The sequence below is a fragment of the Oncorhynchus mykiss genome, chromosome 7 (assembly GCF_057628025.1).
Source record: "Oncorhynchus mykiss isolate SJ-2025 chromosome 7, ASM5762802v1, whole genome shotgun sequence".
In the NCBI taxonomy this organism is placed as follows: Eukaryota; Metazoa; Chordata; class Actinopteri; order Salmoniformes; family Salmonidae; genus Oncorhynchus; species Oncorhynchus mykiss.
In genome coordinates this window covers 52,964,692-52,984,176 of record NC_143028.1, presented here as the reverse complement: position 1 = coordinate 52,984,176, position 19,485 = coordinate 52,964,692, and the positions used below count along the sequence as shown (strand labels likewise).

The following is a 19,485-nucleotide window of genomic DNA, read 5'->3' as shown; positions in this document are numbered from 1 at the left end:
ATGTGGTCCTCCCAATACGACTCGGGAACGCATGCAGTTTATTGGGCTACAGATGAAATAAGTTATGATGCACTTCACAGGGTGGTGAAAGTGCACTGTGATGAGCTTGATGCTGCTTTCAGAAAATATCGAGGGTCTTATTCTGATGACATGATGATCGATGCTTGGCTGCCGTTTAACAAATTAAAATAATGTTGCTCTTTTTGTCCATAATAATCTCATCATATAGTAGGCTAAACCCACACATCTGTGAGCTGTTAGCTAGAGCCCACATGCCAAGACCAGAGTGGGCACATTCACTATATAACACAACATGTTTAGTGAAATAAACATCAGTAGAGTTGAAAATGTGGTGGAAACACCATTTATGGGAATTTAACCGCAAAAGTTATTTTATGTGCACTACATCATTACAGTCTTTTATCCACAAGACAATTTGATGAAAACACTTCTCTGGTGGGCAAATGCATAATTTTATGCAGATTTTAGAATATTCACATGAAAATCTGACGCCAATTGGATGTAAACCTTGCTATAGAAACACTTTCAACTCTCCCCTTCAACACACTTCCTGCTAACTATCTCTACTGCAGTCCCGTCTACAGGCTCCAACTCACTGGGCGGTTTCCCCATGAGAACAGCTCTTTACAACAGTAACCTGATCAAGCCAGGTTCAGGTAACAGATACGCCTGACAGACAGCCTGCTGGGTCTTAGCTGTTATATCCCCAGCTGTACACCCCACCTTCTTCACAGCTCTGGGAGCAGTCTGGGAACTACCAGCCAATGCTTTTAAGAAACAGGTCAGAGCAGTTCTCAATCCAAAAACACTGCCATCCGAGCCACTCTCAAAGCAAGGCCACCACTTCAATTAAACTCAAAGGCGTATCAATATCACCACTTGCCATTAACAGCTAGTTTTCAAGCCCTGCCAAGCACTTCTAGAGTGACAACACATTACAAAAGTAGATATCACTGTCAAATGTGGCATTTGTATCAACTGGCGGTATTTTCTTTGCTCTGATGAATACTACACCCATTGTGCTGCTTTTATTGTCACTTGGGATGAAGCATATCATTCATATCAATGTAGCCTCGTCTCATTCACATGAATGTACTTCAGTATGATGAACTGTGTTCAGTGTTAAGTCCTCATCGGTTTTATTTCAAAGCACCACCCTCCCCTGGAACCTTCCAACAAGATACTAGGCTGTGATAATGGTCTTGAAATACAACTTGCTCTACCTGTATCAGACAAATGACACCCATTATAAACTAGTGCTGATGTAAACCTGGATGGCTGTCAATTGAGAGCGAATACATGTTTCCAAAATATTTAGGCATCCCAGGATGAGGGTACCCCAGGTGTGTGATTTAATAGCAAGACAGACATGCAACAGCACACGCACAAACCCTCGGGGCAGACAATACATCTCCAGATTCACCTCGATGAGAGCAACTGAGGAGAAGAAATAGGCCACACGCTGACTCACAGCTCAAAGTCACCACTGAGTGTAATAAGATGGGACTCCTAGGTCTCTGATTAATGCCCTCAGTTAGGCAAGGAGCCAGTCCAGAAACAGTAAGTTCTCAGGCAGCTGGGCTTCTTCTCATTCACCCACATTAGAAACCTCTCCATCCATCCATCCATCCAGTCGTGGGCAAAAGTTAAGAATGACCCAAATATACATTTTCACAAAGTCTGCTGCTTCAGTTTGTATGATGGTAATTTGTATATACTCCAGAATGTTATGAAGAGTGATCAGATGAATTGCAATTAATTGCAAAGTCCCTCTTGGCCATGCAAATGAACTGAATCCCCCAAAAAACATTTCCACTGCATTTCAGCCCTGCCACAAAAGGACCAGCTGATATGTCAGTGATTCTCTCGTTAACACAGGTGTGAGTGTTGACGAGGACAAGGCTGGAGATCACTCTGTCATGCTGATTGAGTTCGAATAACATGTTGTGCTTTGCACAAAAAAGGCTTCACAGGCAAGGATATTGCTGCCAGTAAGATTGCACCTAAATCAACCATTTATCGGATCATCAAGAACTTCAAGGAGAGCGGTTCAATTGTTGTGAAGAAGGCTTCAGGGCACCCAAGAAAGTCCAGCAAGCGCCAGGACCGTCTCCTAAAGTTGATTCAGCTGCGGGATGGGGGCACCACCAGTGCAGAGCTTGCTCAGGAATGGCAGCAGGCAGGTGTGAGTGCATCTGCACGCACAGTGAGGTGAAGACTTTTGGAGGACGGCCTGGTGTCAAGAAGGGCAGCAAAGAAATCACTTCTCTCAAGGACAAACCATCAGGGACAGACTGATATTCTGCAAAATATTCTGGAAAAAAGCTTGTCCGGGGAAGACAAGGTGAGCGCTACCATCAGTCCTGTGTCATGCCAACAGTAAAGCATCCTGAGACCATTCATGTGTGGGGTTGCTTCTCAGCCAAGGGAGTGGGCTCACTCACAATTTTGCCTAAGAACACAGCCATGAATAAAGAATGGCACCAACACATCCTTCAAGAGCAACTTCTCCCAACCATCCAGGAACAGTTTGGTGACGAACAATGCCTTTTCCAGCATGATGGAGCACCTTGCCATAAGGCAAAAGTGATAACTAAGTGGCTCGGGGAAAAAAACATCCATATTTTGGGTCCATGGCCAGGAAACTCCCCAAACCTTAATCCCATTGAGAACTTGTGGTCAATCCTCAAGAGGCGGGTGGACAAACAAAAACCCACAAATTCTGACAAACTCCAAGCATTGATTGTGCAAGAATGGGCTACCATCAGTCAGGATGTGGCCCAGAATGTAAATTGCCAGCATGCCAGGGCGGATTGTAGAGGTCTTGAAAAAGAAGGGTCAACACTGCAAATATTGACTCTTTGCATCAACTTCATATAATTGTCAATAAAAGCCTTTGAGACTTATGAAATGCTTGTAATTATACTTCAGTATTCCATAGTAACATCTGACAAAAATATGTACGTACAGTCGTGGCCAAAAGTTTTGAGAATGACACAAATATTCATTTTCACAAAGTTTGCTGCTTCAGTGTCTTTAGATATTTTGTCATACACACACACACATACATACATTACATACATACATACATACATACTCACTCACCATGCTCGGGGAACCCAATCTCTGCTAGAAGAGATTAGACTTTTAAAGACTACAGCTATTAAATGATTCAATAACTTATGAAACACCAGGATGCTTAGCCAATGAGAGGAGAGGAGGAATCATCATGCATCACAGGCTATAAGAGGTGTGAGTGTGAGAGTATAAGGGCAGTTGTGGGATACTTGTGAGAGAGAAAGAGAGCGAGAGAGAGAGTATGTGCAGTGTAAGAGAGGAGGCATAAAAAAAAGAGAAAGAGGGAGAAGTAGTGGGAGAAAGAAAGAGAGAGGTGGAGTGAATCACAGTAGTATATTTAGGGATATACTTTGTATTGTGAAAGGGAATGACTGAGATGGCCATGTGCCACTGGGTGGGGTGGTCGTTGTACTTACGAGAGGGAGAGGGTGAAGTGGAAGCGCTGGCGGAGGCCCTTGAAGGTGAGGAAGGACTGCAGGGGGAAGTTCCTGGTGGTCATCTCACAGTAGGGCTTTTCATAACTGCCAGACGGACACTCGCACTTGAATCCTCCCACCAGCAGGTTCACACAGGTGCCCCCGTTCTTACACACATCTGGGGCACAACGCCCGGAGCGGCACGACAGCTCACACCACTTGCCTGGAGGAAGAGAAAGATGGACAGAGATGGGAGGGAGGAATAGAGAGGTGAAGAGAAAGTGAGACGAGTCAGAATTAACCCGTATCAAGGTGACAAATCAGTGCCAGCCCTGGACTGTGTGTGGGTTAAACCCATTGGTCCTCCTTTCCAGTTCAACTTTACTAGTGTCAATTCTCACCACACCACCGCAGCAGTTCAATATGGGGCATGGCAAGATGCCTCCAAAACTTAGCACGAGTCGTGAGGGACAGAGGGGAAGGGAATGTGAGAGAGCGAGGGAGTCACAGAGTGCTATGGCAGGGGGAAACTGTCACTGTTATTAAGCCTCCATGCTTTGTGCAGCCCAGCGCTCACAACTTCTATTTGTCTCCAGTCTCTGGATGAGAGGCTGCAGTTGCTATGACGAGACTGCACGCCTCTTTGCACGAGCTGGAGTTTGTGTCAGAGCCACTCAGCAGTGTGGAACACTTCCGTTGTGTGTCGTGTTACTGTACGGTCCTGTACACACCACACAGACAATATCTCTATAGACTATAGAGACACATGACTTGCGTTGTACATCCTCGCTAATCACAGGATTCTCAGTCTAAGACAATTAAGGATACCCTTTGTTTCACTACTGTTGTAGGGTGCATTCATTCCTTCATTCATTCAACTCCAAGGCTGTTGTGGTTATTATGGATTACACGTTGACAAGATGTGAATTAAAACATGTTATCCTATGCTGACTGTACTGTTACAGTACAATCAGCAATGCACCATGGTGGGCTACACTGGCAGAAGAACAGTCACTTTGCCCTGGTGAACCATGACAATGTGTTTCCGTTTTCTTGTTGATGGCGCTTGGGAACAATTGGCTACTGCTAGTCACCCAGAAACAGAAAAAAACTATAGCTGCATGAGTCGTGTGGAATTTAATCAGCAACTCGCCTCGGGCAACACGTTACTTCTGTCTCTTTAAACAAATGAGGGGAAGATTGGACATTGAGTCATGGCTTGATGTGGTCAAACATTGCTGCAGCCAACACTGGGCTACTGTAGGAAAGTGGCACGCTGGGATAGTAGTGTACTTCTTCTAAGGTCACCTTGGGCACTACAGTGGCCTCATTCTCTGTGAGGCTTCAACATTAATGTTCTGTATTCTTCTCTCCAGAGTTATAATTGCACGCCGCATCAAAAGAGAATAATATTTTTATAGTATTTATAATATTTTTAGATCATTATTGATTAATTTACTAAGAAAACTATATGCAATCATCTTACACTCAAACTGAACATTTGTTAGTATTCTGTTTACCCCAAAATACCTACCAGCAAAGCTAAAATTCTCTAGTGGATATATCCCACCTCGGTGTCTATAAAACATATAGAAGCCAGTAAGAATCAATAGTGAGCATCCGGTCTCCGTCCTGCAGACACCCGAGCCTGTTCTGTTGTCTATATGGTAACCTGAGAATAAACAGAGCCAGTGTTTTTTTTGTCAAGCATCCCTCTGGGACACCCGCCCGCCACAGGTGCAGGGTCTTGGAACAACAGCTCTGGGTTGCTAGGTGAACTGGGCCGCGTTACGATGGGAGGATCTTGCCAGAGTCACAATTTCACCTCAATCAATTATTTAGACAGCATTTCCCCTGCTCTAGGTGCACACCTTCAGATCCCTCCCTCTCTAACTGTCTGTTTACTGCCAGCATGAATCATTAAGGCTGTCAAAATGTGCAGGGATCCTGGAGAAGGTGCCGCTCGGTTTTAGGGAGGAGGAGATGCTCTGCTGTTGTGAGTCCACACACAATTTGCCAGCCAAATGACCAGTCTCCGTAATAACCGTTTGAACAGCAAGAAAAATCTAACACATCTCCTCTCCTCCACTCCTGCATGTGATGCCATAGAAATATAATGAATAGAACGGGTAACCCCATTGAAGTCAAGGATGCATAATGAGTGGACTGTTGGCCCTATGAATTCCGCAACGTGGAGAACACAGACAGAATCACGGAATCCAGACATTAAATGAAATTCAACAATACCGACATAAAAAATGTACTGAACTTAGTAGGAAATCAAATAAATGTATTGAACTTATTAGAAAATACAGCGCCTTCAGAAAGTATTCACACCCCTTGACTTTTTCCACATTTTGTTGAGCTACAACCTGAACCGTTGGAATTTTCACTTGAAAAATACTGCACCAGACACCTTTGTCAGGGGTAAAATACTGGGACTAAGATCTCTTCGACAAAACATTTAAATTAATGAAGCATTTCTTGAGTTATCTTGAGAGTATACTGGCTACGGCATCCCAGATAGACAAACAGTACTATTGCAGCTTGTTGTTGTTTTTTAAGGGAGTATGCGAGCTCACCCATTCGGTTCACCGAAGCATGTGCAAGGTTTAACACTCACACAGATGGGTCTCCAGATGCCTCGTCTCCAACCACCACATATCAAAACTGAGTTGACAAGGCATTCAGATTTTTTTGAAATGGGGTTTTGTCCAGACATCCAAAACATCATTTTCTATGCAACAAAGAACAAAAAACACATCTCTTCCATAATTAATCTTCAGCTCTAACAGACTGAGGAGAGAGAGCTGCTTATCAAACAATAGCCAATTATCACGGGAGATGAGAATCACCAGTAGAATAGGCTAGTACACAGACACCATTCACAGCCCTCAGCTGCCATGTTGTGACAACAGAGTCTATGATCACTACGACTGGTTCATAGTGTCGTAAAGATGTGTGTAATTGTTAAGCTGCTGTTTTTAAAATGTGTGTGAATGCGCAGGGGGATTAAACCCCGTGCTGTAAGTAACTCCCCGTGCTGAGACTCCTCTACAGACCTGGATAGGATGTTTCTGTATCTTCAAGTAACTGAAACGTATGGTCTCCTCCCCTAAATGAAACAGAATGGTAGAGTCCGAATATCGGCATAGTCTCTGCTGAAGGCATAGAGGAAGGGAGTTAAGAGAGCTCCACACTGGGTCGACACACTCAACAGGGCTTATTTAACAGCAAACATACTGTGAATCTGCTGTGAGGATACACTTGACATGTACACTGAGTGTACAAAACATTAAAGACACCTTTCTAATATTGAGTTGGATTTAAAAAGGTGACATCAATAAGGGATCAGCTTTCACCTGGTCAGTCTGTCATGGAAAGAGCAGGTGTCCTTAATGTTTTGTACACTCAGTATAAATCAGGTCCATGTAGAAAACTATTCTATATCTCATCCACTGATTCCACTCACTAGTAGTGAAGGTGACAGAGTGGCATAATTGTGATCCCACTGGTCAAACCCAGGTGGGATCATAGCCCAGGTGATGCACCTGGACCAGACAACAGGCTAACATGAGGCAACAATGACGGGGCTTCTTTTAACAACTACCTAGATCAGAGGTGAGGGACTAAAACAGAGACATTCTGTGGGATGCATTGAATAAAGCACAAAACACAATCTATGATCACAATCCGATTGCTGCCCATTCAGAGCCTGCAGCAGCCGTCGGGGTCCTTTTGAAACGTTTCCATGAGGCATTCCTACATGCTTTGATCTTTGAGTTGATTAATACGACTTCAAACGCGGAATTCTAAAGCTCTCAGCATGTTTGTACTGTTGGCTACAGAGTAAGTACACAACATACAACATTGCTTGATCAAAGAAAAACAGTATGCCACAACAGCCCTGTTCTGTGGAGCCTCTTTTCATGTGGGGCAGAGTGTTTCATATGGGGCAGAGTGTGTTTAGCAATACACTATATATATTCAAAAGTATGTGGACACCCCTTCAAATGAGTGGATTCAGCTATTTCAGCCACACCCGTTGCTGACAAGTGTGTAAAATCGAGCACACAGCCATGCAAACTACATAGACAAACGTTGGTAGTAGAATGGCCTTACTGAAGAGCTCTGTGACTTTCAACGTGGCACCATCACAGGATGCCACCTTTCCAAAAAGATAGTTTGTCAAATTTCTACCCTGCTAGATTTGCCCCGGTCAACTGAAAGTGCTGTTATTGTGAAGTGGAAATGTCTAGAAGTTTCATGAAATGGGTTTCCATGGCCAAGCAGCAGAACACAAGCCTAAGATCAACATGCGCAATGCCAAGCGACGGCTGGAGTGGTGTAAAGCTCGCCGCCATTGGACTCTGGAGCAGTGGAAAGGTGTTCTCTGGAGTGATGAATCACGTTTCACTACCTGGCAGTCTGACGGACAAATCTGGGTTTGGCGGATGCCAGGAGAACGCTACCTGCCCCAATACATAGTGCCAACTGTAAAGTTTGGTGGAGGAGGAATAATGGTCTGGGGCTGTTTTTCATGGTTCGGGCTAGGCCCCTTAGTTCCAGTGATGGGAAATCTTAGAGCTACAGCATACAATGGCATTGTAGACAATTCTGTGCTTCCAACTTTGTGGCAACAGTTTGGGGAAGGCCCTTTCCTGTTTCAGCATGACAATGCCCCCATGCACAAAGTGAGGTTCATACAGAAATGGTTTGTAGAAATCGGTGTGGAAAAACATTATTGGCCTGCAAAAGCCCTGACCTCAACTCCAACAAACACCTTTGGGATGAATTGGAACACTGACTGCGAGCCAGGCCTAATCCCCCAACATCAGTGCCCAACCTTACTAATGCTCGTGGTTGAATGGAAGCAAGTCCCTGCAGCAATGTTCCAACATCTAGTGGAAAGCCTTCCCAGAAGAGTGGAGGTTGTTATAGCAGAAAAGTAGGGACCAACTCCATATCAATGCCCATGATTTTGGAATGAGATGTTTGATGAGCAGGTATTCACATTCGGCCATGTAGTGTAGTTTACAGTGCAGTATGAAACACTGTAAACGTAAAGGCTAAAAGTCGTTTTTTTATTTTACTAGGCAAGTCAGTTAAAACAAATTCTTATTTACAATGACGGCTTACCAAAAGGCAAAAGGCCTCCTGCGGGGATGGGGGCTGGGATAAAATATATATATATATATATATATATATATAGGACAAAACACACATCACAACAAGAGAGACATCACAACACTACATAAAGAATGACCTAAGATAACAACACAGCATAGTAGCAACTCAACATGACAATAACATGGTAGCAGCACAAAACATGGTACAAACATTATTGGGCACAGACAACAGCACCAAGGAGACGACAATACATTACACGAAGCAGCCACAACTGTCAGTAAGAGTGTCCAAGATTGACTCTTTTAATGAAAAGATGGAGATAAAACTGTCCAGTTTGAGTGTTTCTTGCCGCTCGTTCAGGTCGCTAGCTGCAGCGAACTAAAAAGAGGAGCGAATCAGGGATGTGTGTGCTTTGGGGACCTTTAACAGAATGTGACTGGCAGAACGGTGTTGTATGTGGAGGATGAGAGCTGCAGTAGATATCTCAGATATGGGGGAGTGAGGCCTAAGAGGGTGTTATAAATAAGCATCAACCAGTGGGTCCTGCGACTGGATGACCAGTATAGAGTGCAGTGATGTGTCCGACAAGGAGCATTGGTGGTAAATCTGATGGCCGTACGGTAAAGAACATCTAGCCACTGGAGAGCACCCTTACCTGCCCATCTATAAATGACATCTCCGTAATCTAGCATGGGTAAGATGGTCATCTGAATCACTGTTAGTTTGGCAGCTGGGGTGAAAGAGGAGCGATTACGATAGAGGAAACCAAATCTAGATTTAACCTTAGCCTGCATATTTGATATGTGCTGAAAGAATGACAGTGTACAGTTGAGCCATACTTCCAAGTACAATGTATGAGGTGATTACCTCAAGCTCTAAACTCTCAGAAGTAGTAACCACATGACCTTTGTTTTGGAGGTGTCCAGAACAAGGTTAAGGGCAGAGAAAGCTTGTTGGACACTAAGAAAGCTTTGTTCTAGAGCGTTTAACACAAAATCCGGGGAGGGGCCAGTTTAGTATAAGACCATAATCTGCATATAAAATTTATGAGAGAGCTTCCTACTGCCTGAGCTTTGTTGTTGATGTAAATTGAGAAGTGCGTGGGGCCTAGGATCGAGCCTTGGGGTACTCCCTTGGTGACAGGCAGTGGCTGAGACAGCAGATGTTCAGACTTTATACACTGCACTCTTTGAGGTAGTTTGCAAACCAAGCTAAAGACTTCTCAGGGACACCAATACTCATTAGCCGGCCCACAAGAATAGAATGATCTACCATATCAAAAGCTTTGGCCAAGTCAATAAAAATAGCAGCACAACATTGCTTAGAATCAAGGGCAATTGTGACATCATTGAGGACCTTTAAGGTTGCAGTGACACATCCATAACCTGAGCAGAAACCAGATTGCATATCAGAGAGAATACTGTTGACATCAAGAAAGCCAGTCAGTTATTTATTGACAAGTTTTTACAACACTTTTGAAAAACAAGGCAAAATAGAAATTGGCCTATAACAGTTAGGATCAGCTTGCTCTCCCCCTTTAAATAAAGGACGCACCGTGGCTGCCTTCCAAGGAACCTTCCCAGAGAGGAGAGACAGGTTAAAAAGGTCAGAGATAGGCTTGGCGATGATCGGGCTACAACCTTAAAGAAGAAATGGTCTAAACCATCTGACCTAGATGTTTTTGGGGGTCAAGTTTAGGGAGTTTCTTTTGCACCTCGGACTCAGTGACCACCGGCAGAGAGTAACTTTGTAGCGGGGCAGGGGGAAAAGAGGGAAGAGCATTGCTAGTCGCATTAGAAGGGCTGGAAGATGAGGAAATGTTGGACGAGCAAGGAGGCATGGCTGAGTCAAATAGGAATCCTAACTTAATGAAGTTGGGATTAAAGAGCTCAGCCATGTGCTCCTTGTCAGTAACAACCACATAATCAACATTAAGAGACATGTGAGGAGTAGGGTTTATTCTCCATTTCTTTAACTGTTTTCCAGAACTCTTGGGGTTAGACCCACAGAGAGAGAACTGCTCCTTAAAGTAACTAACTTTGGCCTTCCGGATAGCCTGAGTGCACTTATTTCTCATTTGCCTGAATGAGAGCCAGAGTATGCGTGTGCCAAGCCTTTCACCAAATGGAAATCTTGAGGTGGAGTAACTCTGCCAAACATTTAACCTTTATTTAACCAGGTAAGTCATTGAGAACACATTCTCTTTTACAATAACGACCTGTATGTATGCGATAGTGATGCACAGGTCAGCTGTTTGTTCACCCGCACCCAACCACAATTGCTAATAACCCATCCGTAACCGCCGGACTATGAGGCCCGCACCCGATAGGCATATGTTGTTTCGGCATATAATTTCTGGCATCTTGGTAAGCTATTTCTTAGTCAAGATGCAGCTTCTCTTCTGTCATTACTTATTGCCCCTTTCACCAGAATAACATCATAAATTGATAGTATGAACCCTTCAATCTAGCTGACATAGGTAAAGTTTGTTTTCCTTTCCTCTTCCATTTCTGTTCCTCTCAAGCAGCAAATATGTTTAGGGACCACGGAGAAAATGCAATAAGCCCAAAAAATGGGAAAGATTTTCCAAGCAAAATTAACATCAGTTTGACCGGTTATATGGAAATTTAAAAATCTGTTAAAACGACCCAACATGTTTTTGATACTCAGTACTTTTTTGAAGAACCTTTGGCTGTGATTACAGCGTTTTCTTGGGTATGATGCTACAAGCTTGGCACACCTGTATTTGGAGAGTTTCTCCCATTCTTCTCTGCAGATCCTCTCAAGCTCTGTCAGGTTGGATTGGGAGCGTCGCTGCACAGCTATTTTCAGGTCTCTCCAGAGATGTTTGATTGGGTTCAAGTCCAGGCTCTGGCTGGGCCACTGAAGGACATTCAGAGACTTGTCCCGAAGCCACTCCTGCGTTGTCTTGGCTGTGTGCTTAGGGTCGTTGCCCTGTTGGAAGGTCAACCTTCGCCCCAGTCTGAGGTCCTGAGTGCTCTGGAGAAGGTTTTCATAAAGGATCTCTGTACTTTGCTCTGTTCATCTTTCCCTCGATCCTGACTAGTCTCCCAGTCCCTGTTGCTGAAAAACATCCCCACAGCATGATTCTGCCACCACCATACTTCACAGTAGAGATGGTATAGGCCAGGTGATGAGTGGTGCCTGGGTTCCTCCAGACGTGACGCTTGCAATTCAGGCCAAAGAGTTCGATCTTGATTTTATCAGACCAGAGAATCTTGTTTCTCATGGTCAGAGTCCTTAAGGTGCCTTTTGGCACACGCCAAGCGGGCTGTCATGTGCCTTTTACTGAGGAGTGGCTTGCGTCTGGCCACTCTACCATAAAGGCCTGATTGGTGGAGTGCTGCAGATATGGTTGTCCTTCTGGAAAGTTCTCCCATCTCTACAGAGGAACTCTGGAGCTCTGTCAGAGTGACCATCGGGTTATTGATCAACCTCCCTGACCAAGACCCTTCTCCCCCGATTGCTCAGTTTCGCCGGGCGGCCAGCTCTAGAAAGAGTTTTGGTGGTTCCAAACGTATTCTATTTAAGAATGATGGAGGCCACTGTGTTCTTGGGAACTTTCAATACTGCAGACATTTTTTTGTACCCTTCCTCAGATCTGTGCCTCGAAACGATCCTGTCTCAGAAATCTATGGACAATTCCTTCTACCTCACGGATTGGTTTTTGCTCTGACATGCACTGTCATCTGTGGGACCTTATATAGACAGGTGTGTGCCTTTCCAAATCATGCCCAATCAATTGAATGTATCATAGGTGGACTCCAATCAAGTTGTAGAAACATCTCAAGGATGATAAATGGAAATAGGATGCACTTGAGCTCAATTTTGAGTCTCATAGTAAAGGGTCTGAATACTAATGTAAATAAGGTATATATATTAAATGTTTTCTAATTGATGAATAAGGCTATAAAGTAACAAAATGTGGAAAAAGTCAAAGGGTCTGAATACTTTCCGAATGCACTGTATAACAGCGATGCGTTCTGCAAGAAACAAGCTGTTAAATACCAGGGAACGACGTGACTCTGATGCATATGGGGATATTGTTTAGCTTTTTTGATATTCAGAGGCTGAGCTACAACCTTCTACAGTTGAGGAGACAATGTTTTATACTTTGCTTTGGAAGTAAACTAATTCCCTAACGACAGATACAACTAATGAAAGAATAACCTCAATGTAGGCTATAGATATGAATTGCACAAGAATGATACATTTATGTTTTAATTATGTATTATTTTCTCTTTATTTAATCCGTTTGATCCCCATTCTCCTATCATTCACACAATATTTCATGACCCTAAACCCAGCTACGGGGACTGCGGGTTATGAGTTAACACTTGCATTCTAATGATGCGCGGGTTTTCTGTCCATTTGTTCTGTTTCCAGACAGTCAACCAGACTTAATCATTCGCTTTGCCCTTCACAACGTGAGTAAAATGGATGGCTGCTCTGCTCTGTTATTTTTCTCGCTTCCATCATACTGCCATCTGGACCCGCCCACGGAACCCAACACACACACACTTGGAGCAGGCAATTCAGCATCTACACATACACACACTCCCTCTGACTCACACACACCCAAACACAACACCCTCAAACACGCACACCAGCCAATTGAGCCCACACACACTCTCGGCACAGCGGGACAGTGTCAAATCCAACTGTCAGTCATGTTGAACAGCAGGAGCTGTGGATTCCATCCAGGACAAGCCCATCAACCCAGCCCTGTCTTTGAGAGGAGACAGGTTGACTGCTCTCTCAGCCTTGTTTCAGCAAATATTAGAGCAAGCCTGAAAGCGTGATACATACATCATAAATCATCAGCTAACACAAGTGTACTGTATGTCTGGATCATATTAATAGTCCTATTACCCGGCAGGCAGGCCCAGTAGATTGAGTTGAACTGAGCTGGGCCGTACAGGCTGTACAGTCCTGATCTAAGTGCAATTGATGAGGATCCCTCTGCTCCTCCTACACCCGACTCACAAGACACACACCACGAACCATCGTCCTCCACAGTTCAGTTTTCACACATCCACAGCGGTACATGAGAAAGAATGGTGCTCAACTTGAACCTCAGTGACTAAGCCTACACAATCAATCACTCACTAGCACAACATATTATGGTCACCCACACTCTTTGCTGCCAATGACTGGAACGAATTGCAAAAAAATGGCTGAAGTTGGAGACTTATATTTCCCTCACTAACTTTAAGCATCAGCTATCTGAGCAGCTCACCGATCGCTGCAGCTGTACACAGCCCATCTGTAAATAGCCCATCCAACTACCTACCTCATCCCCATATTGTTTTTATCTACTTTTTCTGTTGCACACCAGTATTACTACTTGCACATCTCATCATCTGCACATCTATCACCCCAGTGTTAATTTGCTAAACTGTAATTACTTCGCTACTATGGCCTATTTATGCCATTTGCACACACTGTATATAGATTTTTCTATTGTGTTATTGACTGTAGTTTTGTTAATGTGTAACTCTGTGTTGTTGTTTTTTGTTGCACTGCTTTGCTTTATCTTGGCCAAGTCGCAGTTGTAAACGAGAACTTGTTCTCAACTGGCCTACCTGGTTAAATAAAGGTGAAATAAATTAAATTAAATATTAAAAAGGATACCAGAAAAGATTAATCCATCTTTATAGAAAGGAGCGAGAATCCAACCACATGTCATGCTTTTATCTAACTAGAGCAGCAGTTAACTTCAAAGAACATACTGTATGTAGCATAGGGAGAGAGCAGGGCTCGGGTGAAATTAAATTAACTCTCATTCAACCCCACAACCCTTTGATAAACAGAGGGCAAAGACTCTGGTATTTGCTCATATTAGCATATTAGCATATGTTCATTCCCTCTCATTCTACACCTCTCACCTTAAGCAGAGAGAAAGCAGATCCTCTGATATTTTCAGGATATGACAATATTTAACGCAGTGTATGCATAATCGTTCCTCCCTAAATGTGCTTTAAGTGTAAAAAAAAGAAGACTTTAAAAGTGAACCCATTTGAGTTGGGGACTGAGATAGTAATGAATAACAGAGTACTGCCATCTTCAAAGACGGAAGCTTTTAAAAGTTCTTCCTATCCACCATTCCTCAGAGCCCACCACCTTTACACAGTTTAGTTACATTTGATCCATCCCAGCTATGTTTTACCAGGGGGCATTGTTACAGGCAGGAGACGCTCTCCCTCTTTCAATCTGTAGCCATCCATAATTCAGCACCTCCTACCATTATTCCTCTCAGAGCTACTCTGCTGCTGACTGGCCAAATTGCTATTGTTTTCCCCATTCAGAGACACTCATCACTGTAACGCTATAAGATAGACCCCAGGAAGGCAATATCACACTCTGGTGCACCATGGACCTGGCTATTCTTCATAGCACTCACACTGTAAGACCCTGTTAGCTCAACCAAGACAGAACGTGATGGTGATCCAGACTTCCTCCCACACACACTTCCTTCATGCAAGTTCATAATCTCTCATTGATCCCTGCCGGATTGAGATGTATGTTGTTGTTTTTTTTTTTACTTGTCAACTCACACACAGACTGCCCTTTTCATTCTCTCAGACAGACAATGGGGAAGGGTAGGAAGTGTGAACAGTTAACAGGCTGGCTCATGTTTAATGTAGTTCCGCCTCATTGGTCCAGGGATTGTTAAAATCAATAAGTCACCGCGCTGCATTTGTCCAGCTGAACGGGTGTCATCACTGTATAGGCCCTTAGCCAGGCTGTAGACCGGAGAGTAGGACGGAATGAATGAATTAAATAATTCATTAACAAGATTGATTTCCAATGGGACATTCGACATTAAAATGTACTTTATGGCCACTTAGTGAGAATATGAAACAACATTACTCTTGCCGTTGTGTCTGACGGTTATGAGGCCATTCACTATAAATACACGACATGCTGCAAACACATCCAAATCATCTTTTGGGTTTTTATAATAGTTTGCTTTTTGTGACACTTACGTCAGTTACGAAGTGAAATATCTAATTCAACATCAAATCAAGAGAGAGCGGTAATTTACCTGTATAGTCATCAAGGCACTCGCAGGTGTAGCCTCCCTCTCTGCTGCGACACAGGCCGTGGGTTCCACAGGGTTTGGAGTAGCACAGGTCGATCTCTGTCTCGCAGTAGTCTCCTGTGAAGCCCGTGGGGCAGCGGCAGCGCAGCCCGGCGATGGGGTGGATGGGTCGGAAAAGGATGGTGTCGGACGCCACGAATGGCGCCAGGCTGTCAAACTTCAGCACGGACACACACTTCATGTAGTTCTCGCAGGGCTCTCTCAGGCAGATGTTGTCATCGAAGGGCAGCACCTGCTGGGAGGAGATGTGGGCCAGCAGACTTCGGTTCAGGTACAACCTCTCCTGTAGCTCCTCAGAACCAAAGTACTCTGCCGCTCCATTGGCCCCTGCTGTCCCTCTGTCCACTCTTCCGTCCCCCCGGGACCCCTCTCCCCCCCCACGCGGGCCCTCCCTGGGCACGGCCACAGACAGGCTGACATTGAGGATCCGGGCGCTGACGTCTGTGTCATCCTGGATGTTGAACACTACGACGTCCTCGCGGTCTGCTGACAGCACGCAGGCCACGCCCTCCAAGAACTGGGCCAATAGCAGGGACAGGAAATGCTCCTGGGAGGTGTTGGCCAATCGCAGCGTGATACTGTTGGAGAGCATTTCGTCTGTGATGATGGTGACCTGGAGCAGACACTGGGCCGACACGGAGTGGATCCCATCTGACAGGAGAGGAAGTGGAGAGACGCAGGGGACACAGTATTAATGCTTCAAAATCTAGATTTACATCACAAACATTACTTACAGTGCCTTCAGAAAGTTCTCAACCCTTGACATTTTTTACATTTAAAATTGATTAAATTTAGATTTTTTTGTCACACCACACACACGTCAAAGTGGAATTATGTATTTCAACATTTTTACAAATTAATTTTAAGAATGAAAAGCTGAAACGTCTTGAGTCAATAAGTATTCAACCCCTTTGGTATGGCAAGCCTAAATATGGACTCACTGTGTGCAATAAGTGATGCAGCCACCACAGAGTTAAAAGAAGCAAGACTGTACAGAATGCAAATATTCCAGAACATGCATCCTGTTTGCAACAATGCACTAAAGTAATACTGCAAAAAAAATATGACAAAGCAATTAACATTTTGTCCTGAATACAACATGTTATGTTTGGTGCAAATCCAATACAACACTCTACTGAGGACCACTCTCCATATTTTCAAGTTGCATCATGTTATGGGTATGCTTGTAATAATGGGTATGGTTATACTTGTAATAAATGGAATGGAGCTAAGCACAGGAAAAGTCCTAGAGGAAAACCTGGTTCAGTCTGCTTTCCACCAGACACTGGGAGATAAACATACAGTGCCTTGCGAAAGTATTCGGCCCCTTTGAACTTTGCGACCTTTTGCCACATTTCAGGCTTCAAACATAAAGATATAAAACTGTATTTTTTTGTGAAGAATCAACAACAAGTGGGACACAATCATGAAGTGGAACGACATTTATTGGATATTTCAAACTTTTTTAACAAATCAAAAACTGAAAAATTGGGCGTGCAAAATTATTCAGCCCCCTTAAGTTAATACTTTGTAGCGCCACCTTTTGCTGCGATTACAGCTGTAAGTCGCTTGGGGTATGTCTCTATCAGTTTTGCACATCGAGAGACTGAATTTTTTTCCCATTCCTCCTTGCAAAACAGCTCGAGCTCAGTGAGGTTGGATGGAGAGCATTTGTGAACAGCAGTTTTCAGTTCTTTCCACAGATTCTCGATTGGATTCAGGTCTGGACTTTGACTTGGCCATTCTAACACCTGGATATGTTTATTTTTGAACCATTCCATTGTAGATTTTGCTTTATGTTTTGGATCATTGTCTTGTTGGAAGACAAATCTCCGTCCCAGTCTCAGGTCTTTTGCAGACTACATCAGGTTTTCTTCCAGAATGGTTCTGTATTTGGCTCCATCCATCTTCCCATCAATTTTAACCATCTTCCCTGTCCCTGCTGAAGAAAAGCAGGCCCAAACCATGATGCTGCCACCACCATGTTTGACAGTGGGGATGGTGTGTTCAGCTGTGTTGCTTTTACGCCAAACATAACGTTTTTCATTGTTTCCAAAAAGTTCCATTTTGGTTTCATCTGACCAGAGCACCTTCTTCCACATGTTTGGTGTGTCTCCCAGGTGGCTTGTGGCAAACTTTAAACGACACTTTTTATGGATATCTTTAAGAAATGGCTTTCTTCTTGCCACTCTTCCATAAAGGCCAGATTTGTGCAATATACGACTGTTGTCCTATGGACAGAGTCTCCCACCTCAGCTGTAGATCTCTGCAGTTCATCCAGAGTGATCATGGGCCTCTTGGCTGCATCTCTGATCAGTCTTCTCCTTGTATGAGCTGAAAGTTTAGAGGGACGGCCAGGTCTTGGTAGATTTGCAGTGGTCTGATACTCCTTCCATTTCAATATTATCACTTGCACATTGCTCCTTGGGATGTTTAAAGCTTGGGAAATCTTTTTGTATCCAAATCCGGCTTTAAACTTCTTCACAACAGTATCTCGGACCTGCCTGGTGTGTTCCTTGTTCTTCCTGATGCTCTCTGCGCTTTTAACGGACCTCTGAGACTATCACAGTGCAGGTGCATTTATACGGAGACTTGATTACACACAGGTGGATTGTATTTATCATCATTAGTCATTTAGGTCAACATTGGATCATTCAGAGATCCTCACTGAACTTCTGGAGAGAGTTTGCTGCACTGAAAGTAAAGGGGCTGAATAATTTTGCACGCCCAATTTTTCAGTTTTTGATTTGTTAAAAAAGTTTGAAATATCCAATAAATGTCGTTCCACTTCATGATTGTGTCCCACTTGTTGTTGATTATTCACAAAAAAATACAGTTTTATATCTTTATGTTTGAAGCCTTAAATGTGGCAAAAGGTCGCAAAGTTCAAGGGGGCCGAATACTTTTGCAAGGCACTGTATCTTTCAGCTGGACAATAATCTAAAACACACAAGGTCAAATATACACTGAATGTTTCCCAAGTGGCCGAGATACAGTTTACTTAAATCTACTTGAAAATCTATGGCATGACCTGAAAATGGTTGTCTAGCAATGATCAGCAATCAATGACAGAACCTGAAGAATTATGAAAATAATAAAAATGGGCAAATATTGTACAATCCAGGTGTGGAAAGCTCTTAGAGACTTCGCCAGAAAGACTCACAGCTGTAATCGCTGCCAAAGGTGCTTCTACAAAGTATTGACTCAGGGGTGTGAGATATTTCTGTATTTCATTGTCAATACATTTGCAAACATGTTTTCACTGTTATTATGGGATATTGTGTGTAAATGGGTGTTATTATTTTTTTTAATCAATTTTGAATTCAGGCTGTACCAACATGTGGAATAAATCAATGGGTATGAATACTTTCTGAAGGCACTATATGTCTACTCCTAACCCCGTAATGAAAGACAACGTTTCACAATAACATAGTGCCTAGAATTCTTCTTGACTGATCACCATTCTCTAGTAGCTACCTTTTATACATGTATTCACAATGCAGACATCCATCTCCCTGTATCCAAAGGGTTAATAAGATGACGAGGCTATTCAGTTGTCTGCATAATGAGCTATACACATCTGAAGTGTAATTTTCCCTTCACATACAAGGACAGCTCATCCTACTCTAGACTTTACTACTGTTGTTTAAAACATCACCCCCCCCCCCAAGATGGAAATCCATGATCAATTCTTCCTATGGCCATGCATTCATT

General features: G+C 43.5%; 1 protein-coding gene across 2 annotated transcripts in view; it reads right to left on the bottom strand.

Annotated features, from left to right (window-relative positions):
* The window catches only part of LOC110528980 (cadherin EGF LAG seven-pass G-type receptor 2), an 85,536-nt gene that overhangs the window by 34,187 nt on the left and 31,864 nt on the right, over positions 1-19,485 (bottom strand). For both annotated transcript variants that reach the window (XM_090241303.1, XM_090241304.1), the window contains exons 2-3: positions 15,715-16,422; positions 3,516-3,738 (exon numbers count right to left, since the gene is read on the bottom strand). In XM_090241303.1, the coding sequence (XP_090097429.1) occupies positions 3,516-3,738; positions 15,715-16,422 (931 nt within the window). The remainder of the gene's footprint in view (positions 1-3,515; positions 3,739-15,714; positions 16,423-19,485) is intronic.